This window comes from Salmo salar, chromosome 12, assembly GCF_965601325.2.
Source record: "Salmo salar chromosome 12, fSalSal1, whole genome shotgun sequence".
In the NCBI taxonomy this organism is placed as follows: Eukaryota; Metazoa; Chordata; class Actinopteri; order Salmoniformes; family Salmonidae; genus Salmo; species Salmo salar.
In genome coordinates this window covers 97,513,772-97,537,206 of record NC_138302.1, presented here as the reverse complement: position 1 = coordinate 97,537,206, position 23,435 = coordinate 97,513,772, and the positions used below count along the sequence as shown (strand labels likewise).

Sequence of the window (23,435 nt, the reverse complement as noted above, 5' to 3'; positions counted from 1 at the left end):
CGAGGTAAGGTTGCCCACCCCGAGGTATAACGAGGTAAGGTTGCCCACCCCGAGGTATAACAAGGTAAGTTTGCCCACCCCTGAGGTATAACAAGGTGTTAGTAGAAGTCTGTCACATTACCATTGGAGCCACTCTCCTTCCATTTAAACTTGTTGTCTTCTGTGTGTCGTGTCCAGGTGGATCTGAACGTGACCAGTTCTGAGGTGATGTGAGCCAGGCTCCACTGTAGTCCTCTGGAACTCTCCTTCCACAGATTACTGGAGGGAGACAACAGCTAGTCGTCAGCAGACCTGGGTTCCCGATGTTTATTTTGTTTTTCTTCTCCAAATACTTTTTCCCTGTTTGATTGAGCCGACCTGAATTGTGCAGAATGAGCTCTTTGGGACTATTCTGTTGCTTCCATTGCATCAGGCAAACTCAATCAAGCACGAGTAAATATCATAAAGAAAAGCAATACATGGGATGTGTTTTCTAGGTCACCTATGCCGATTGCAGGGGTCTGGTGGGCCTGGGTTGTCTTCCACCAGGGGAATGACTATCTTCTCAGCCATGTCAGTCAATAGGGAAAACGTAGGGTCCACAATGAAGTCTATGAAACCTACAGGAGACATGGAGTCTTATGAGGACAGTTTAGTACATGATATCCAACACACATATATATATATATACATACATACACCTCAGTAATGAATGGATCAGTATTCAGTAGTGAATGGATCGGTATTCAGTAGTGAATGGATCGGTATTCAGTAGTGAATGGATCAGTATTCAGTAATGAATGGATCATTATTCAGAAATGAATGGATCGGTATTCAGTAATGAATGGATCATTATTCAGTAGTGAATGGATCGGTATTCAGTAATGAATGGATCATTATTCAGTAATGAATGGATCGGTATTCAGTAATGAATGGATCAGTATTCAGTAGTGAATGGATCGGTATTCAGTAGTGAATGGATCAGTATTCAGTAATGAATGGATCATTATTCAGAAATGAATGGATCGGTATTCAGTAATGAATGGATCATTATTCAGTAGTGAATCGATCGGTATTCAGTAATGAATGGATCAGTATTCAGTAATGAATGGATCATTATTCAGTAATGAATGGATCGGTATTCAGTAATGAATGGATCAGTATTCAGTAATGAATGGATCAGTATTCAGTAATGAATGGATCGGTATTCAGTAATGAATGGATCAGTATTCAGTAATGAATGGATCGGTATTCAGTAATGAATGGATCGGTATTCAGTAATGAATGGATCGGTATTCAGTAATGAATGGATGAATGGATCGGTATTCAGTAATGAATGGATCGGTATTCAGTAATGAATGGATCGGTATTCAGTAATGAATGGATCGGTATTCAGTAATCAATGGATCGGTATTCAGTAATGAATGGATCGGTATTCAGTAATGAATGGATCGGTATTCAGTAATGAATGGATCGGTATTCAGTAATGAATGGATCGGTATTCAGTAGTGAATGGATCGGTATTCAGTAGTGAATGGATCGGTATTCAGTAATGAATGGATCGGTATTCAGTAATGAATGAATGCGTAAGTGAATGATTTAATGAATTGTAAAGGTATTACCTATCTGTGACTCTGCGACTAGGGTGCTGTTCCGATCACACAGTGGAGAGAAAGGAAGACCTAGGTCTGCCTCTCTGTCACCCTCAGGAAGACACAAAGAGAGAGAACACATTTCAATGGGCTTTCAAAGACACTCAGCAACGAGCAAGATAATCCAGGAATAGTCATAAAATAAAACCGAACCGTCACAGTACACGAGACGACCCAGGACTGTCACAGTACACGAGACGACCCAGGACTGTCACAGTACACGAGACGACCCAGGTCTGTCACAGTATACGAGACGACCCAGGACTGTCACAGTATACGAGACGACCCAGGACTGTCACAGTACACGAGACGACCCAGGACTGTCACAGTACACGAGACGACCCAGGACTGTCACAGTACACGAGACGACCCAGGACTGTCACAGTACACGAGACGACCCAGGACTGTCACAGTACACAAGACAACCCAGGACTGTCACAGTACACGAGACGACCCAGGTCTGTCACAGTACACGAGACGACCCAGGACTGTCACAGTACACGAGACGACCCAGGACTGTCACAGTACACGAGACGACCCAGGTCTGTCACAGTATACGAGACGACCCAGGACTGTCACAGTACACGAGACGACCCAGGACTGTCACAGTACACGAGACGACCCAGGTCTGTCACAGTATACGAGACGACCCAGGACTGTCACAGTACACGAGACGACCCAGGACTGTCACAGTACACGAGACGACCCAGGTCTGTCACAGTATACGAGACGACCCAGGACTGTCACAGTACACAAGACAATCCAGGACTGTCACAGTATACGAGACGACCCAGGACTGTCACAGTACACAAGACGACCCGGGACTGTCACAGTACCCAGTCAGGAAAATCCTGTCCCTAGTTGTAAGTTCATCCAGTGGTCCTACCTGTCGGAAGAACTCGTCCATCAGGGCTTTGGTCCAGCGAGAGTGTAGACCCCAGGGCTTGGAGGGGTGGCTAATGTCTGCAGTGTGTAGTAGTAAAGAGAGCGCTTTTGGTTTGTCTATGCTGTTAGTCACATGAAACAAACAGCGAAGAGTTATTGCTGGGTTTGGAGGAGAACCAAACTCTTGGACTTTCATGTAAATCATTGGAGTTTCTAGGCAAGATACATACACTCATTCAATTGAGTTGACATTAAGTGCTCTTCAAGTAAAAAAAAAAAACAGGAATAAAATCCATCAATATATCTAAAACAATTGTCTAATAGTATCATATTCCGTACATTTGTCTCTAGCACTAGCATACTCAGTTCTGTCATAATGATCTCCGTCTCTGATCATGTGACCTGGGTGAAGCAGCACGTACCCTTCGTGCTGCTGCAGACACCCCTTAATGGCTTTGACCTGGACGAGGTGAGACGACATGTCTGTAGCCAACACCATCTCTATCACCAGCGCTCGCAGCTCCCTGTCGCACACACACACACGCACAAACACATGCACACACGCACACCAACACACACACACATAGAAACACATGCACACACACACACACACACACATGAACACACGCGCACCAACACACACACATACACACACACACACATGCACACATGCACAGGATTCAGAGAGGGGGGCAGCGCGGGAGGGGGAAGAGGAGCGAGCACAGCGGAATGGGCTGTCATTTGGGACGCAGAGTCATTCTGAATTTTGAATCCTAAAGATAATCCCATGGGTTGTAACCTTTTCAGACTGTCCTGATGGGTTTCCCGGTTCCCATGGTAACCTAGATTTGCGCAGCTCAGAGCAGAACTGTTGTTCCATTTGCTTCTCTGTCTGTCTGTGTCTTTCTCTCTGTCTTTCTCTCGATCTGTCTGTCTGTCTTTCTCTCTGTCTTTCTCTCTGTATGTCTGTCTGCCTGTCCGTCCATCCATCCGTCTATCTCACCACCTCTACCTTGCAAAACAATAATTTAGCAATTTTTGCTGGGCAGTGCTGAAGTCAATGAGGCATGTACTGAGGCATGTACTGAGTCATGTACTGTGCTGAGGCATGTACTGAGACATGTACTGTACTGAGGCATGTACTGAGCCATGTACTGTGCTGAGGCATGTGCTGAGGCCTGTACTGAACTGAGTCGTGTACTGTGCTGAGTCGTGTACTGTGCTGAGTCGTGTACTGTACTGAGTCATGTACTGTGCTGAGTCATGTACTGTGCTGAGTCATGTACTGTGCTGAGTCATGTACTGTGCTGAGTCGTGTACTGTGCTGAGTCATGTACTGTGCTGAGTCATGTACTGAATTGTATTGTATGTCTGACTAACACAATGCTGCAACAGGCTATTATTTTATTTTTTTAAAGATGATTGATTGACCAATCCGTGTTAAAATGTGGATAGAAAAACAGGAAATAATACTATGTGAGAGGTGGTACATTAGATAAGTTAGAGGGTAGTAAACTAGTCATGTAACAGATACAGGATCTTAATTTGATCACTCTTACGTTACTCTGAATTTTCCTGCGCTTCAGGAAATGCAAGCTGGAGGGCCGAGTGTCTGCAGGGTTTTCGCTCCACCCTTGTACTTAATTGATGAATTAAGGTCACTAATGAGTAAGGAACTTCCATCACCTGGTTTTCTAGGTTTTATTTGAAATGAAAAACCAAAAGCCCGTGGACACTCAGCCCCCTGTGGAATGAGTTTCAAACCACTGTTGTAGTGTATTCCAGGTTTAAAATGATGACTAAGGTTTTTCATTTCCACCTTAAAATGTCAGACTTGATTTGCCATAACAAAACAATTATTAACCCCTTTAAAACATTTCCATGAATTATAATCCACACAATACTTCTAATTTCCTGTTGCTGCGGGATTATTTTCCTGCTGTAGTAAACTGTCTGAAACGTAAGATCCTACATCTGTATGGTTCTTACATCCACTCTTCCCTGGAGAGGTTCATGAAGATGTTGGACTGGTCGTCTTGGAGAAGACGGAACGCAGCACTGATGTGGTGGCTCTCCTGGACTGACCGGTCGTTGTAGATCATAGCAAAGTCTGACCTACAGTACACAAAACACACAGATGGAAAACATTCATGAAGTACTGGTTAGATAGCCTGGTCCTAGCCTGGTCCTGGTCTTGTCCTAGCCTGGTCCTAGCCTGGTCCTGGTCTTGTCCTAGTCTGGTCCTAGCCTGGTCCTGGTCTTGTCCTAGCCTGGTCCTAGCCTGGTCCTGGTCTTGTCCTGGTCCTGGTCTTAGCCTTTTCCTGGTCTTGTCCTGGTCTTGTCCTAGCCTGGTCCTAGCTTGGTCCTGGTCTAGTCCTAGCCTGGTCCTAGCTTGGTCCTGGTCTTGTCCTGGTCTTGTCCTGTCCTGATCCTAGCATGGTCCTGGTCTTGTCCTAGTCCTAGCATGGTCCTGGTCTTGTCCTAGCCTGGTCCTGGCCTGGTCCTGGTCTGTCCTAGCCCGGTCCTAGCCTAGTCCTAGCTGGTCCTATTACAATGATCTGTATGTGATTTGGATAAATCATCTGACTGCTGTTGTCATGCCTTTAACCCTAAACCTACAGATCTGGGACCAGGTGATAGTTTGTCCAGTGTCTGTAAGACAGAAACATGTTTAGCTTGACAATGACAGTGCGAGGATGTGACTTAAGCACATACAAACCAGGCTAACAGTTAGGGACATCCAGCATCATTGTGTGTAGTAACTGTCTAGTAATAAAGTGGTGTTCATGAGAGAGGAGGACCGATAGATGTAAAGTAGTTAATCACTTCCTTGATCAAGCCCACTGTCTAAAGTAATTTGCATACGTGTTTATTAAGCAATTTAAAAAATGGATGTGTCAAAGCTAAACATTGAGATTCCCTCAGGGCAAAATACTGCACTATTTGTATTTGTATTTATTTTATATGAGCATGCATTTTATAGGAGAACTGCATGCTCATAACTTCAAGCTATCTAGCTGATGGCAGCAGGCCCTCATGTTTTGTTCCCAAAATAAAGAGTTCATCTGTGTGCCAGGATACAGAGTTCTTAGGTCCATCTGTGTCTCTATGTGGAAAATCTACTGCTAAAAATACTGCCTTCCCTCCATAAGATATGTTTGCTTAAGAAGGAGTATGCAGGAACTGTGAGCAGTTGAGAAGCTCTCTCTCTCTCTCTCTCTCTCTTGCTCTCTGTGTCACTCTCTTTTTCTCACACACTTTCTCTATTTCTCTCTCTCCCTCTCAAACTCTCCCTCTCCCTCTCCTTTCCCACTCTTTAATACATGCGTAAACACATCAGTATTCTAATAGAAATCAGAGAATAAAAACTTGGCGTAGTCGGCAAGGATAACAATTGCATGGTTTTGTCTTACTTGGTGTTAATGTGGATTCAATTTCACTCTCTCCCACTCACTCTGAAATCAAATGCATTTTTGAACACCTCAGTAATTCTTACTTTACTTTATCTTACTTTGTGTGAATGTGGAAGTTGTTGGTAGTTCCAGTGTGTTCGTAGTCATGGATGGCTGCAGCAAACAGGGACGCCAGGACCTCCAGTTCAGTCAACCAGTGCTGCATGTGAGACCCACACAGGTACCCTTGTTATAAACATCATATATACTCAGTGGCCATTTTATTAGGTAAATCACACCCTTCACAATTACATTTTTTTTGCTACAGACATTGAGTCCCGTGGCCGTGGTTTGATATATAAAACAGACAGACAGGCATCGAGGCATTCAGGTACTCTTCGATTGAACGTTAGAATGGACCAAATGACCTAAGCAACTTTGAATGTGGTATGGTGGTCAGTGCCAGGCTCGCCACTTCCAGTATCTCAGAAACGGCCGGCCTCCTGGGCTTTTCACGCACGACAGTATCTAGGGTTTACAGAGAATGGTGCGACAAACAAACATCCAGTCAGTGGCAGTCCTGTGGGTGAAAACAGCTCGTTGATGAGAGGTCGAAGAAGAATAGTAAGAATCGTGCAAGCTAACAGGTGGGCTACAAACAGGCAAATAACGGTGCAGTACAACAGTGGTGTGCAGAACTGCATCTCGGAATGTGCAACTCGTCGGCCCTTGTCACGGATTGGCTATTGCACCAGATGACCACACCGGAGTGGAAAAACAGGATTTAGCATAAGCAGCATGAGTCCATGACCCCATCCTGCCTGGTGTCAAAGATACAGGCTGGTGGTGTAATGGTGTAATGGTGTGATGGTGTAATGGTGTGATGGTGTAATGGTGTAATGGTGTAATGGTGTAATGGTGTGATGGTGTAATGGTGTAATGGTGTGATGGTGTAATGGTGTGATGGTGTGATGGTGTAATGGTGTAATGGTGTAATGGTGCAATGGTGTGGGGGAATTGTTTTCCTTCCACACGTTAGGTCCTTTGATCAAATCAAATCACATTTTATTGGTCACATGCACATGGGTAGTAGATGTTAAATGCGATTGTAGCGAAATGCTTGTAAAGGACCTGAAGCGAGGAGACCATCTCTGTCGGCGCCATCTTATATATGATACCAATTGAGCAACGTTTCTATGCCTCAAATAATTCAGGCTGTTCTGGAGGCCTGGGGGGGGGGGGGGGGGGGGGGTCTGACCCGGTACTAGATGTATGGACCTACATAGCACACATATACATTTCATATACAGTCATTATATAATTATTATACAGTAACCAGAGTTTGAGGCAAGACCAACACAGATACCCTTATTATAAACATCTGCATTTCATATTTACAGTCAATTACATTGGCTTACAATAAATAAACAATTTACATTGGATTACAGTAAAAAAAATAATAATAATCACATAAATTGGCTTCCTTCAAGTCCATCCACTACAGCTAGTGCCTTGAATTTTCCCCCCACCACGTCACCTGACCTGGCAGGCCAACTATGGGCCTATAGACGGGCCAGGAAATGCCATTTCAAATACAACATTACAGGGATGATCTGTTGTAAACTGAGTGAAAAAAGGTGCTGTACTGTACCACTAGTCCTGTGCGGAGGAGCAGACAGTGTAGGGTTTGTGTGACGTCGGCTGCGTGAACACTGCTGTGGTACGGGTTGTTATGTTTACTGTAGCCTTTCTCCAGCTTCTCCAAGAAGGACATCAGACAGGAGATGGGGATCTGTAATATGACACAATATAACATCGAGAGTTCACATGGAGATGGTCCATTGTGTTTGGTCCATTGTGTTTGGTCCATTGTGTTTGGTCCATTGTGTTTGGTCCATTGTGTTTGTGCATACTGTATCAACCTTTCAATGTAATCTGTGTCGGAATCTGCTCCCGAGTTGTAATACTTATGAGTTGTAATATTTGAATAATTCCATTTAGCAAGGAAAATATGTGCGCTTACTTCAACAGAAAAGACCATGTGTTTTTTTGGGGGGCAGCGAGAGAAGTTTGAATTGTTAAAGGCTAATGTAGAATTAAATCTGTACAGAAACTGAAAGAGTTAGTTATGGTAAACTAGTTTAATATAGTAAGGATGTGTAAAGTGATAGGTGGAGACCTTGAATCTGCTGTTGAGTTCGTATCGTGTGACCAGCTCCAAGAACAGGGTCTGTAGTGCATGGTCATGGCAGGCAGTGTTCAGGGCAAACACATCAAAGTTCCACCGGTCAATGTCCTAAAAATGGAGAGGATCGAGACGAACAGAGTCTGATCTCCTTATGTCCACATTTACTTTTTCAAGAATTAGAGACACAGTCTGATATAAAAAAGGATAGCAACATTTTTATTTAACCAGGCAAGTCAATTAAGAACGTTGTTTACAATGACGGCCGACCAAGAGGCAGAAGGTCTCCTGCTGTGGAATAGCCATTTTACTACATCAAAATGTAGTAAGGTCATATTGTAGTAAGGGTTTTTTTGTTGTCCACATGACCTGATCAGAACAAACTAGTCACATGGTCAGGGAAACTCCTGGCTCTGCTCCCTATGTGGTGCCTAATTGGCTTAGGGAAACTGACTAGTTAAATAAAGGTTAAATAAAAATGTTTTTTTTTAAATGTGGTGCCCAATGAAAGACTTATAGAGTGATAATAGATAAGATGTTGTTACCCTGAGACAGTTAACTACCGCTGCAGGTTGGTCAGGCATGGCAGCTGTGTAAGCCCTTCTGAACATCCTGAAACAACAGCACATGGAATGTTTGGAAACTGGACTATCTCAGAAGTGAATCTGTCATTTCCTTGTTTTAACCGAATGTGGATCATGCATTCCACTGCTAACGAACCTAGATGCTTACGAACCTAGTTTTAACAGAATGTGGATCATGCATTCCACTGCTAACGAACATAGATGCTAATGAACCTAGTTTTAACCGGATGTGGATCATGCATTCCACTGCTAATGAACCTAGATGCTAATGAACCTAGTTTTAACCGGATGTGGATCATGCATTCCCACTGCTAACGAACCTAGATGCTAATGAACCTAGTTTTAATCGAATGTGGATCATGCATTCCACTGCTAACGAACCTAGATGCTAATGAACCTAGTTTTAACCGGATGTGGATCATGCATTCCACTGCTAATGAACCTAGATGCTAATGAACCTAGTTTTAATCAAATGTTGATCATGCATTCCACTGCTAACGAACATAGATGCTAATGAACCTAGTTTTAATCAAATGTGGATCATGCATTCCACTGCTAACGAACGTAGATGCTAATGAACCTGGTTTTAACCGGATGTGGATCATGCATTCCCACTGCTAACGAACCTAGATGCTAATGAACCTAGTTTTAATCGAATGTGGATCATGCATTCCACTGCTAACGAACCTAGATGCTAATGAACCTAGTTTTAACCGGATGTGGATCATGCATTCCACTGCTAACGAACCTAGATGCTAATGAACCTAGTTTTAACCGGATGTGGATCATGCATTCCACTGCTAATGAACCTAGATGCTAATGAACCTGGTTTTAACCGGATGTGGATCATGCATTCCACTGCTAACGAACCGAGATGACCTCATCCTGACCCTGTGACGCACATTTTACAAACCCCATGCACAACATTATTTAGAAGTATTTTTTTTTTCAACGTTTAATTTCTTTCTCAAATTAATGAGGAGGACCATCCTCCTCTACCTCACTGGGCGAGCCTCCTTTACATGTATATTATAAATTAAAGTCCTCATTGAGGATAATAACGGTTTCCATCTACCTCTCAACGAATATCCCAGCCTGCACTGCATGGACGATGCTGCGGAACTTTGGTTTGTCGTCCGAGCGGCGGGCAGGGCGGCGGGCCCTTTGAGTGAAGGTTGAAGCCAGCCAATCAGTAACCTCCGTGGGCACGCCATCAGAGTGCAGCTTCTGGAGGTCATCCTCTGCATCCAGACCCTGTCTGAGAGGAGAGAGAGAGAACAAATCAGACCCTGTCTGAGAGGAGAGAGAGAGAACAAATCAGACCCTGTCTGAGAGGAGAGAGAACAAATCAGACCCTGTCTGAGAGGAGAGAGAACAAATCAGACCCTGTCTGAGAGGAGAGAGAACAAATCAGACCCTGTCTGAGAGGAGAGAGAGAACAAATCAGACCCTGTCTGAGAGGAGAGAGAGAACGAATCAGACCCTGTCTGAGAGGAGAGAGAGAGAGAACAAATCAGACCCTGTCTGAGAGGAGAGAGAGAATAAATCAGACCCTGTCTGAGAGGAGAGAGAGAACAAATCAGACCCTGTCTGAGAGGAGAGAGAGAGAGAACAAATCAGACCCTGTCTGAGAGGAGAGAGAGAACAAATCAGACCCTGTCTGAGAGGAGAGAGAACAAATCAGACCCTGTCTGAGAGGAGAGAGAGAGAACAAATCAGACCCTGTCTGAGAGGATAGAGAGAACAAATCAGACCCTGTCTGAGAGGGGAGAGAACAAATCAGACTCTGTCTGAGAGGAGAGAGAACAAATCAGACCCTGTCTGAGAGGAGAGAGAGAACGAATCAGACCCTGTCTGAGAGGGGAGAGAGAACGAATCAGACCCTGTCTGAGAGGAGAGAGAGAGAACAAATCAGACCCTGTCTGAGAGGGGAGAGAGAACGAATCAGACCCTGTCTGAGAGGGGAGAGAGAACGAATCAGACCCTGTCTGAGAGGGGAGAGAGAGAACAAATCAGACCCTGTCTGAGAGGAGAGAGAGAACGAATCAGACCCTGTCTGAGAGGGGAGAGAGAACGAATCAGACCCTGTCTGAGAGGAGAGAGAGAACAAATCAGACCCTGTCTGAGAGGAGAGAGAGAACAAATCAGACCCTGTCTGAGAGGAGAGAGAACAAATCAGACCCTGTCTGAGAGGAGAGAGAACAAATCAGACCCTGTCTGAGAGGAGAGAGAAAGAACAAATCAGACCCTGTCTGAGAGGAGAGAGAGAACAAATCAGACCCTGTCTGAGAGGATAGAGAACAAATCAGACCCTGTCTGAGAGGGGAGAGAGAACGAATCAGACCCTGTCTGAGAGGATAGAGAACAAATCAGACCCTGTCTGAGAGGGGAGAGAGAACGAATCAGACCCTGTCTGAGAGGATAGAGAACAAATCAGACCCTGTCTGAGAGGATAGAGAGAACGAATCAGACCCTGTCTGAGAGGATAGAGAACAAATCAGACCCTGTCTGAGAGGGGAGAGAGAACGAATCAGACCCTGTCTGAGAGGAGAGAGAGAACGAATCAGACCCTGTCTGAGAGGATAGAGAACAAATCAGACCCTGTCTGAGAGGGGAGAGAGAACGAATCAGACCCTGTCTGAGAGGATAGAGAACAAATCAGACCCTGTCTGAGAGGGGAGAGAGAACGAATCAGACCCTGTCTGAGAGGATAGAGAACAAATCAGACCCTGTCTGAGAGGATAGAGAACAAATCAGACCCTGTCTGAGAGGAGAGAGAGAACGAATCAGACCCTGTCTGAGAGGAGAGAGAGAACAAATCAGACCCTGTCTGAGAGGAGAGAGAGAACAAATCAGACCCTGTCTGAGAGGAGAGAGAGAACAAATCAGACCCTGTCTGAGAGGAGAGAGAACGAATCAGACCCTGTCTGAGAGGATAGAGAGAACAAATCAGACCCTGTCTGAGAGGAGAGAGAACAAATCAGACCCTGTCTGAGAGGAGAGAGAACAAATCAGACCCTGTCTGAGAGGAGAGAGAACAAATCAGACCCTGTCTGAGAGGGGAGAGAGAACGAATCAGACCCTGTCTGAGAGGAGAGAGAGAACAAATCAGACCCTGTCTGAGAGGAGAGAGAGAACAAATCAGACCCTGTCTGAGAGGAGAGAGAACGAATCAGACCCTGTCTGAGAGGAGATGGACAGGGACACCGTTTTCTTTTGTTTCTCTTTTTTCTAAGCGGCACAGCATTCATACTCTGTTGGATGAAAATTGTAAGTCGAAGGGAAACTTGTTTCGGCATCACATCTTTCATCAGTGTGCTTTGGGGTCATATGTTGGCCTTCGAACACCTAATGGCTTAGGAAAATACTAAATATAGACAAGTCTACACTTGTGTAAAAAAACCATGGGGCAGTAGATAGGCCTGTAAATATGCCTAATAATGTGAAGCATTGTGTTCAAAGTGAAAACAAGGATATGCTAATGTAGTTAGTGTGTGTGCACGTGTTTCTAGCCTCAAGCAGGAAGTAGGGGAATTTTTTATTTTTTTTATTTAACTAAAACCTTTTTCAGGGGAGCTCCTGAGTACAAACGTTTTCATAATCAAGAAAATGAACATTCCAAATAAAACAAGAAGAATAATAAAACTGACCAGGTTACAATTACAATACTACAATTACAACACCACAATTACAACACCACAATTACAACACCACAATTACAACACCACAATTACAACACCACAATTACAACACCACAATTACAACACCACAATTACAACACAGGGTACAATTACAACACTACAATTACAACACAGGGTACAATTACAACACTACAATTACAATACTACAATTACAACACCACAATTACAACACCACAATTACAACACCACAATTACAACACAGGGTACAATTACAACACTACAATTACAATACCACAATTACAACACCACAATTACAAGACCACAATTACAACACCACAATTACAACACCACAATTACAACACAGGGTACAATTACAACACCACAATTACAACACAGGGTACAATTACAACACCACAATTACAACACCACAATTACAACACAGGGTACAATTACAACACCACAATTACAACACTACAATTACAACACCGGGACAATTACAACACCACAATTACAACACAGGGTACAATTACAACACTACACTTACAATACTACAATTACAACACCACAATTACAACACCACAATTACAACACCACAATTACAACACAGGGTACAATTACAACACTACAATTACAACACAGGGTACAATTACAACACTACACTTACAATACTACAATTACAACACCACAATTACAACACCACAATTACAATACTACAATTACAACACCACAATTACAACACCACAATTACAACACCACAATTACAATACTACAATTACAACACCACAATTACAACACCACAATTACAACACAGGGTACAATTACAACACCACAATTACAACACAGGGTACATTTACAACACTATATTTTCAACCATTAAACCATTACAATCAATGGAAACCACTGCAATCCTCAATTTAACACCAGAGTCGTAAATGGCACTAGCAGCACCAGGGAATCAAGATGCAAGGAATTCGGCAGGATATCCCAACAATGGGATGCACTAAATCTGTGGAGACCACAAGGAACTCAAGAATCAAGCAACCTTGCGAGAGGGTTTGGTAGCTCATTCTTTTATAGTCAGTTAAGTTGGAAGTTTGTGTCGTAGAACTTACTTTATCATGCAGTATAATCACACAAAAGTTGCCATGTTCTGTTGCTACCATGTTGTTGCCATGTTGTGTTGCTACCATGTTGTTGCCATGTTGTTGTGCTACCATGTTGTCGTTGTGTTTGTTGCTACCATGTTGTTGTCATGTTGTGTTGCTACCATGCTGTGTTGTCATGTTGTGTCGCTACCATGCTGTGTTGTCATGTTGTGTTGCTACCATGCTGTGTTGTCATGTTGTGTTTCTACCATGCTGTGCTGTCATGTTGTTTTGCTACCATGTTGTTGTCATGTTGCTACCATGTTGTTGTCATGTTGTGTTGCTGTCAGGTTGTAGTCATGTTGTGTTTCTACCATGTTGTTGTCATGTGTTACTACCATGTTGTTGTCATGTTGTTGTCATGTTGTGTTGCTACCATGTTGTTGTCATGTTGTTGTCATGTTGTGTTGCTGTCATGTTGTTGTCATGTTGTGTTGCTACCATGTTGTTTTCATGTTGTGTTTCTACCTTGCTGTGTTGTCATGTTTTCCTGCCATGCTGTTGTTGTTGTCTTAGGTCTCTCTTTATGTAGTGTTGTGGTGTCTCTCTTTATGTAGTGTTGTGGTGTCTCTCTTTATGTAGTGTTGTGGTGTCTCTCTCTTTATGTAGTGTTGTGGTGTCTCTCTTTATGTAGTGTTGTGGTGTCTCTCTTTATGTAGTGTTGTGGTGTCTCTCTTTATGTAGTGTTGTGGTGTCTGTCTTTATGTAGTGTTGTGGTGTCTCTCTCTTTATGTAGTGTTGTGGTGTCTCTCTTTATGTAGTGTTGTGGTGTCTCTCTTTATGTAGTGTTGTGGTGTCTCTCTTTATGTAGTGTTGTGGTGTCTCTCTTTATGTAGTGTTGTGGTGTCTCTCTCTTTAAGTAGTGTTGTGGTGTCTCTCTTTATGTAGTGTTGTGGAGTCTCTCTTTATGTAGTGTTGTGGTGTCTCTCTCTTTATGTAGTGTTGTGGTGTCTCTCTCTTTACGTAGTGTTGTGGTGTCTCTCTCTTTATGTAGTGTTGTGGTGTCTCTCTCTTTATGTAGTGTTGTGGAGTCTCTCTTTATGTAGTGTTGTGGTGTCTCTCTTTATGTAGTGTTGTGGTGTCTCTCTCTTTATGTAGTGTTGTGGTGTCTCTCTTTATGTAGTGTTGTGGAGTCTCTCTTTATGTAGTGTTGTGGTGTCTCTCTTTATGTAGTGTTGTGGTGTCTCTCTTTATGTAGTGTTGTGGTGTCTCTCTTTATGTAGTGTTGTGGTGTCTCTCTCTTTATGTAGTGTTGTGGTGTCTCTCTTTATGTAGTGTTGTGGAGTCTCTCTTTATGTAGTGTTGTGGTGTCTCTCTTTATGTAGTGTTGTGGTGTCTCTCTTTATGTAGTGTTGTGGTGTCTCTCATTATGTAGTGTTGTGGTGTCTCTCTTTATGTAGTGTTGTGGTGTCTCTCTCTTTATGTAGTGTTGTGGTGTCTCTCTTTATGTAGTGTTGTGGTGTCTCTCTTTATGTAGTGTTGTGGTGTCTCTCTTTATGTAGTGTTGTGGTGTCTCTCTCTTTATGTAGTGTAGTCTCTCTTTATGTAGTGTTGTGGAGTCTCTCTTTATGTAGTGTTGTGGTGTCTCTCTCTTTATGTAGTGTTGTGGTGTCTCTCTTTATGTAGTGTAGTGTTGTGGTGTCTCTCTTTATGTAGTGTTGTGGCGTCTCTCTTTGTGTAGTGTTGTGGTGTCTCTCTTTATGTAGTGTTGTGGCGTCTCTCTTTATGTAGTGTTGTGGTGTCTCTCTTTATATAGTGTTGTGGTGTCTCTCTTTATGTAGTGTTGTGGTGTCTCTCTTTATGTAGTGTTGTGGTGTCTCTCTCTTTATGTAGTGTAGTCTCTCTTTATGTAGTGTTGTGGTGTCTCTCTTTATGTAGTGTTGTGGTGTCTCTCTTTATGTAGTGTTGTGGTGTCTCTCTCTTTATGTAGTGTAGTCTCTCTTTATGTAGTGTTGTGGTGTCTCTCTTTATGTAGTGTTGTGGTGTCTCTCTCTTTATGTAGTGTTGTGGTGTCTCTCTTTATGTAGTGTTGTGGCGTCTCTCTTTATGTAGTGTTGTGGTGTCTCTCTTTATATAGTGTTGTGGTGTCTCTCTTTATGTAGTGTTGTGGTGTCTCTCTCTTTATGTAGTGTAGTCTCTCTTTATGTAGTGTAGTCTCTCTTTATGTAGTGTTGTGGTGTCTCTCTTTATGTAGTGTTGTGGTGTCTCTCTTTATGTAGTGTTGTGGTGTCTCTCTTTATGTAGTGTTGTGGTGTCTCTCTCTTTATGTAGTGTTGTGGTGTCTCTCTTTATGTAGTGTTGTGGTGTCTCTCTTTATGTAGTGTTGTGGTGTCTCTCTCTTTATGTAGTGTTGTGGTGTCTCTCTTTATGTAGTGTTGTGGTGTCTCTCTTTATGTAGTGTTGTGGTGTCTCTCTTTATGTAGTGTTGTGGTGTCTCTCTCTTTATGTAGTGTTGTGGTGTCTCTCTTTATGTAGTGTTGTGGTGTCTCTCTTTATGTAGTGTTGTGGTGTCTCTCTTTATGTAGTGTTGTGGTGTCTCTCTTTATGTAGTGTTGTGGTGTCTCTCTTTATGTAGTGTTGTGGTGTCTCTCTTTATGTAGTGTTGTGGTGTCTCTCTTTATGTAGTGTTGTGGTGTCTCTCTTTATGTAGTGTTGTGGTGTCTCTCTTTATGTAGTGTTGTGGTGTCTCTCTCTTTATGTAGTGTTGTGGTGTCTCTCTTTATGTAGTGTGTGTTTTGTCCTATATTTTCATTACATTCTTTATTTTTAATCCCGGCCCCCGTCCCTTTTGGAAGGCCGTCATTGTAAATAAGAATGTGTTCTTCACTGCCTTGCCTAGTTAAATAAAGGTTAAATAAATAAAAAAAACTGAAATAAAAGTTGTTGTACTGTACCTGGTCCCATCAATGTAAACTGCCTCCAGTAAGGATGCTGTGTAGTCCAAGTTCTTCTTCAGATCTTCAAAGTTCACGTCTTTCTCCTCCAGTTGTTTGACCATACACCTCAGCCTGGAAAGAGAGTCCCACTTTGAACAAACAGCTTCCACGGTCTTCATAAGCACTTTATGCTATGGGCCATACGAATGATTTTGGTCTCATCAATAATACGCTTTTATTTAGAGAATTTTAAATCTTGCACACTGCACTTGCTTAGTATCAGGCCTTCGTCAGAGTTTTTAAGCCTTAAAAGTTGTTTCATTTAAAGTAGGAGTGAAGGAAGTCATGTTGGTGATGAATAACCTTGGCTCCATGTCATAACACAACAGTATTATCAGGTACAAGATCTTCAGCAAGACAGAACTGTGGTCAAAACACAGTCAGGTGTGTAATGGCAGCAATTACTAAGCAATTTCCCCCATATTTATATGTTGTGCTTCAATGTTATGAGCTGGCAACTCAGCGCAGAGGTCCAGTAACTGCTTTGGCAACAGGTTGAAATGTCTGGGAAACTGGGCGAGAGGGAAAAAAGAGACAGAGAGACAGAGACAGAGAGACAGAGACAGAGACAGAGAGAGAGAGAGAGAGAGAGAGAAAGAGACATAAAGAGAAAGGGAAAGACAGAAGGGGAGAGGGAGAGAGAGAGAGAGAGAGAGAGAGAGAGAGAGAGAGAGAGAGAGAGAGAGAGAAAGAGACAAAGAGAAAGGGAAAGACAGAAGGGGAGAGAGAGAGAGAGGAGAGAGAGAGAGAGAGAGAGAGAGAGAGAGAGAGAGAAAGGGAAAGGGAAAGGGAAAAAGATAAATCATTTGGAAGCGTTTTAATACAATAGCATGACGTGTGGAGAGGATCAGTGACAAGAGTGCGTAATTAAGCCCACATTTTCCATGACAGTGGTAAACTGCCCAAACTTCCCATCATTGGCGTATACAGCCATCACATTCTCTTAAAATGGCATGCATACAGAATTAGATAACTCACTTCAAAGGGTTTCATCGGCCGATTGAGTGCTGATAGAACCTTGATAGAACTCTGATAGAATGCTGATGGAGCGCTCATAGAATGCTGATGGAACCCTGATAGAACGCTCTTAGAATGCTGATGGAACCCTGATAGAATGCTGATGGAACCCTGATAGAATGCTGATGGAATGCTGATAGAATGCTGATGGAATGCTGATGGAACCCTGATAGAATGCTGATGGAACCCTGATAGAATGCTGATGGAACCCTGATAGAATCCTGATAGAATGCTGATGGAACCCTGATAGAATGCTGATGGAACCCTGATAGAATGCTAATGGAACCCTGATAGAATGCTAATGGAACCCTGATAGAATGCTGATGGAACCCTGATAGAATGCTGATGGAACCCTGATAGAATGCTGCTGGAACCCTGATAGAATGCTGCTGGAACCCTGATAGAATGCTGATGGAACGCTCACAGAATGCTGATAGAACGCTCACAGAATGCTGAAAAAACCCTCATAGAATGCTGCTAGTGCTTCACAGTGATACATAAACGTAAATCAAAACTTTTTCTCTGGTGCTTTACTAGTTCCTTCACACAGACTCCTAACACGTCAAGTGTTGCACAACATTTCTGAATACAGCTGCTATAATCATGGTATACAGCTGCTATTTCAAGAGCATCAAAAAAACACATGTAGGCTACAGTGTACTGGGATCAATCACAACGCAGCCCAGGCTAAAACTACAATCCCCCCAGGACCTAATACTTTCACAGGAAATGAAAGAGACAGGGAAAATCAGCAACACTAACTCATATACTATTGCTCCGAGCTGATTTTCCAACCTTAGAACATAAAATACCCCAGAGTAAGCTACACTGCACTTCAAGGGTTCAAAAACCGCCACTGACATTTGAAAATTGATTTAAAAGATAGAGTTTATGAGATTCAAGTCCTTGTGGTTAACCATTGAGCTGCCTACTCATAATACCTTGTAGTTATATATGTTCATGAGCAGCTATTAACACCCATGTCCTGCATTATAGTACATTATGTACAGCTCATAAGGCATTATATATGTACTTAGAATGCATTATGAAGAGGTTATTCGCAGTGGGACCACAATCACTTCATTTCTAAACACAGTTGTACTGTTAGGTAAGAAAGGAAGACGGTGCCAACTCGGTGCGAGGGACATGAGTTTTTCAAGTGTTTATTATCACACGTTGGTGTGGGGGTTCTGAAAGCTATAGAGTCATAAAAATAGCAGGAATTGGAACGCTGTTGCAGAGGACGCAACGCTTGATTGTGAATTTAGAGTCCCGGGAATGTTTGATGACTTCTGTTGTTGTTCAAAGCAGGAAAGAAAACAGTGGAAGAATGTTTAATGCACACAGTTTAATCTGTAGAATTCAGGGACCTAATGTCTAGTTGTTACACTAAAACAAACCACATTTTGTACAACCATCATTGTTTAAATACAATAAATTATGAATGATCATTATCAATACTATTAGATATTCGAGGGAAATATTCCAGGGATTTAAGCACATGCCAGAGTGTCAAAGAGCTGGTATAGCACTGTGTTAACCCCATGACCCCTCTTGCCATTGGTTAACACCTCACCTGCCTCCTACTGATACTGTAAAGCCTGCCCACGTACCCTGACAGTGTAGTAATGCCTGCATGGTGCTATTATGGGGCTGGTATTGTGCTGTTATGGTGCTGTTATGGTGCTGTTATGGTGCTGCTATTTAGGTGCTGTGATGCTGTTATGGTGCTGGTATGGTGATGTTATAGTGCTGTTATGATGCTGTTATGGTGTTGTTATGGTGCTGGTATGGTGCTGGTATGGTGCTGGTATGGTGATGTTATAGTGCTGTTATGGTGCTGTGATGCTGTTATGGTGCTGTTATGGTGCTGGTATGGTGCTAGTATGGTGCTGGTATGGTGCTGGTATGGTGCTGGTATGGTGATGTTATAGTGCTGTTATGGTGCTGTTATGGTGCTGTGATGCTGTTATGGTGCTGTTATGGTGCTAGTATGGTGCTGGTATGGTGCTGGTATGGTGCTGGTATGGTGATGTTATAGTGCTGTTATGGTGCTGTTATGGTGCTGTGATGCTGTTATGGTGCTGTTATGGTGCTGGTATGGTGCTGGTATGGTGCTGTTATGGTGATGTTATAGTGCTGTTATAGTGCTGTTATGGTGCTGTGATGCTGTTATGGTGCTGTTATGGTGCTGGTATGGTGCTGGTATGGTGCTGTTATGGTGATGTTATAGTGCTGTTATGGTGCTGTTATGGTGCTGCTATTTAGGTGCTGTGGTGCTGTTATGGTGCTGGTATGATGTTGCTGTTATTACGTTATTACGCTGTTATGGTGCTATTATGGTGCTATTGTGGTGCTGGTATGGTGCTGGTATGGTGCTGTTATGGTGCTGTTATTTAGGAGCTGTGATGCTGTTATGGTGCTGGTTGATGCTGTTATAATGTTGCTGTTATTACGTTATTACGCTGTGATGGTGCTATTATGGTGCTATTGTGGTGCTGGTATGGTGCTGGTATGGTGCTGGTATGGTGATGCTATAGTGCTGGTATGGTGCTGGTATGATGCTGGTATGGTGCTGGTATGGTGCTGTTATGGTGCTGCTATTTAGGTGCTGTGATGCTGTTATGGTGCTGGTATGATGCTGTTATAATTTTGCTGTTATGGTGCTGTTATTACGTAATTGCGGTGCTGTTATAGTGCTGTTATGGTGCTATTATGGTGTTGTTATGGAGCTGGCATTATGTTGTTATGGTGCTGGTATATGCTGTTATGGTGCTGGTATGGTGTTATAGTGATGTTATGGTGCTGTTATGGTGCTGTTATGGTGCTGTTATAGTGATGTTATAGTGCTGTTATGGTGCTGGTATGGTGCTGTTATAGTGCTGTTATGGTGCTGTTATGGTGCTGTTATAGTGCTGTTATGGTGCTGTTATGGTGCTGGTATGGTGCTGTAATGATGCTGGTATGGTGCTGTAATGGTGCTGTTATGGTGCTGTTATGGTGCTGTTATAGTGATGTTATAGTGCTGTTATGGTGCTGTTATGGTGCTGTTATGGTGCTGTTATGGTGCTGGTATGGTGCTGTTATAGTGATGTTATGGTGCTGTTATGGTGCTGTTATGGTGCTGGTATGGTGCTGTAATGGTGCTGTTATGGTGCTGTTATGGTGCTGTTATAGTGATGTTATAGTGCTGTTATGGTGCTGTAATGATGCTGTTATAGTGATGTTATAGTGCTGTTATGGTGCTGTAATGGTGCTGTTATGGTGCTGTTATGGTGCTGTTATAGTGATGTTATAGTGCTGTTATGGTGCTGTAATGATGCTGTTATAGTGATGTTATAGTGCTGTTATGGTGCTGTTATGGTGCTGTTATGGTGATGTTATGGTGCTGTTATGGTGCTGTTATAGTGCTGTTATGGTGCTGTTATGGTGCTGTTATAGTGATGTTATGGTGCTGTTATAGTGATGTTATGGTGCTGGTATGGTGCTGGTATATGCTGTTATGGTGCTGTTATGGTGCTGTTATAGTGATGTTATGGTGCTGTTATGGTGCTGTTATAGTGATGTTATGGTGCTGTTATGGTGCTGTTATAGTGATGTTATGGTGCTGTTATGGTGCTGTTATAGTGATGTTATAGTGCTGTTATGGTGCTGTTATAGTGCTGTTATGGTGCTGTTATAGTGCTGTTATGGTGCTGTTATGGTGCTGTTATAGTGATGTTATGGTGCTGTTATAGTGATGTTATGGTGCTGGTATGGTGCTGGTATGGTGCTGTAATGATGCTGGTATGGTGCTGTTATGATGCTGGTATGGTGCTGTTATGATGCTGGTATGGTGCTGTTATGATGCTGGTATGGTGCTGTTATGATGCTGGTATGGTGCTGTTATGGTGCTGTTATGGTGCTGTTATGATTCTGCTACGGCAAAGGTATGAGGCTGTTATAATGCTGTTCTGACATTATTATGGTGCTGTTATGATGCTGTTTTGACTGACACAAGTGTGGACGCTAACATCTCGGCCAACAGAGAGAGCTGATTGTGTTAGCGTATGGCCGCTGGCCCAGGACCAGGACGGCCGTGATGGTCCACAGACACCGACGTAAGCACTTAACTCAATGTTTAATCAACGCTGAGTGCAGAGCAGTACGGCGCACTACAGAAAAGCGTGGCTCCAAACTAAACAATTCACATCAACCCTGGCTTTTCACCCAAGAGCCTGCATACCAACTGTCAAAATAAACGTCTTGCAATCACATTACAAAGTGCAGAACAACCTAGTGTGGAGCAAATAGATAGATGGACAAGGAAACCAACAAGCAAACACATTCATGAAACAAAAGCAGTAGAGTGTTTCAGTGTGCATGATGTAGAGCGAGGGATGTGTTCTCAGAACTAGACGCAGCAAATATATTACAGTATGTCACAGTAACCTCAGCACGTCACAGTAACCTCAGCACGTCACAGTAACCTCAGCATGTCACAGTAACCTCAGCACGTGACAGTAACCTCAGCATGTCACAGTAACCTCAGCATGTCACAGTAACCTCAGCATGTCACAGTAACCTCAGCATGTCACAGAAACCTCAGCATGTCACAGTAACCTCAGCATGTCACAGTAACCTCAGTATGTCACAGTAACCTCAGCATGTCACAGTAACCTCAGTATGTCACAGTAACCTCAGTATGTCACAGTAACCTCAGTACGTACAGTAACCTCAGCATGTCACAGTAACCTCAGCATGTCACAGTAACCTCAGCATGTCACAGTAACCTCAGCATGTCACAGTAACCTCAGTACGTCACAGTAACCTCAGTATGTCACAGTAACCTCAGTATGTCACAGTAACCTCAGCATGTCACAGTAACCTCAACATGTCACAGCAACCTCAGCATGTCACAGTAACCTCAGCATGTCACAGTAACCTCAGCATGTCACAGTAACCTCAGTATGTCACAGTAACCTCAGTATGTCACAGTAACCTCAGAACATACAGTAACCTCAGCATGTCACAGTAACCTCAGCATGTCACAGTAACCTCAGCATGTCACAGTAACCTCAGCATGTCACAATAACCTCAGCATGTCACAATAACCTCAGTACATACAGTAACCTCAGCATGTCACAGTAACCTCAGCATGTCACAGTAACCTCAGCATGTCACAGTAACCTCAGCATGTCACAGTAACCTCAGCATGTCACAGTAACCTCAGTACATACAGTAACCTCAGCATGTCACAGTAACCTCAGCACGTCACAGTAACCTCAGAACAGACAGTAACCTCAGCATGTCACAGTAACCTCAGTATGTCACAGTAACCTCAGTATGTCACAGTAACCTCAGTATGTCACAGTAACCTCAGTATGTCACAGTAACCTCAGAACATACAGTAACCTCAGTATGTCACAGTAACCTCAGTACATACAGTAACCTCAGCATGTCACAGTAACCTCAGCACGTCACAGTAACCTCAGCACGTCACAGTATCCTCAGCATGTCACAATAACCTCAGTACATACAGTAACCTCAGCATGTCACAGTAACCTCAGCATGTCACAGTAACCTCAGCATGTCACAGTAACCTCAGCATGTCACAGTAACCTCAGCATGTCACAGTAACCTCAGTACATACAGTAACCTCAGTATGTCACAGTAACCTCAGTACATACAGTAACCTCAGTATGTCACAGTAACCTCAGTACATACAGTAACCTCAGTATGTCACAGTAACCTCAGTACATACAGTAACCTCAGCATGTCACAGTAACCTCAGCACGTCACAGTAACCTCAGAACAGACAGTAACCTCAGCATGTCACAGTAACCTCAGCACGTCACAGTAACCTCAGCACGTCACAGTAACCTCAGCACGTCACAGTAACCTCAGCACGTCACAGTAACCTCAGCACGTCACAGTAACCTCAGCACGTCACAGTAACCTCAGCACGTCACAGTAACCTCAGCACGTCACAGTAACCTCAGCATGTCACAGTAACCTCAGCATGTCACAGTAACCTCAG

The 23,435-nt window shown here is 43.2% G+C and overlaps 1 protein-coding gene across 1 annotated transcript in view; it reads right to left on the bottom strand.

Moving 5' to 3' along the window:
* LOC106566161 (dual specificity calcium/calmodulin-dependent 3',5'-cyclic nucleotide phosphodiesterase 1B) overlaps positions 1-23,435 on the bottom strand; it is a 31,027-nt gene that overhangs the window by 4,534 nt on the left and 3,058 nt on the right. Inside the window, exons 2-13 of the mRNA XM_014134022.3 lie at positions 16,358-16,471; positions 9,753-9,935; positions 8,639-8,705; positions 8,088-8,204; positions 7,560-7,700; positions 6,028-6,128; positions 4,506-4,631; positions 2,939-3,040; positions 2,518-2,638; positions 1,602-1,683; positions 482-599; positions 122-258 (exon numbers count right to left, since the gene is read on the bottom strand). Of these exons, the coding sequence (XP_013989497.2) occupies positions 122-258; positions 482-599; positions 1,602-1,683; positions 2,518-2,638; positions 2,939-3,040; positions 4,506-4,631; positions 6,028-6,128; positions 7,560-7,700; positions 8,088-8,204; positions 8,639-8,705; positions 9,753-9,935; positions 16,358-16,471 (1,409 nt within the window). The remainder of the gene's footprint in view (positions 1-121; positions 259-481; positions 600-1,601; positions 1,684-2,517; positions 2,639-2,938; positions 3,041-4,505; positions 4,632-6,027; positions 6,129-7,559; positions 7,701-8,087; positions 8,205-8,638; positions 8,706-9,752; positions 9,936-16,357; positions 16,472-23,435) is intronic.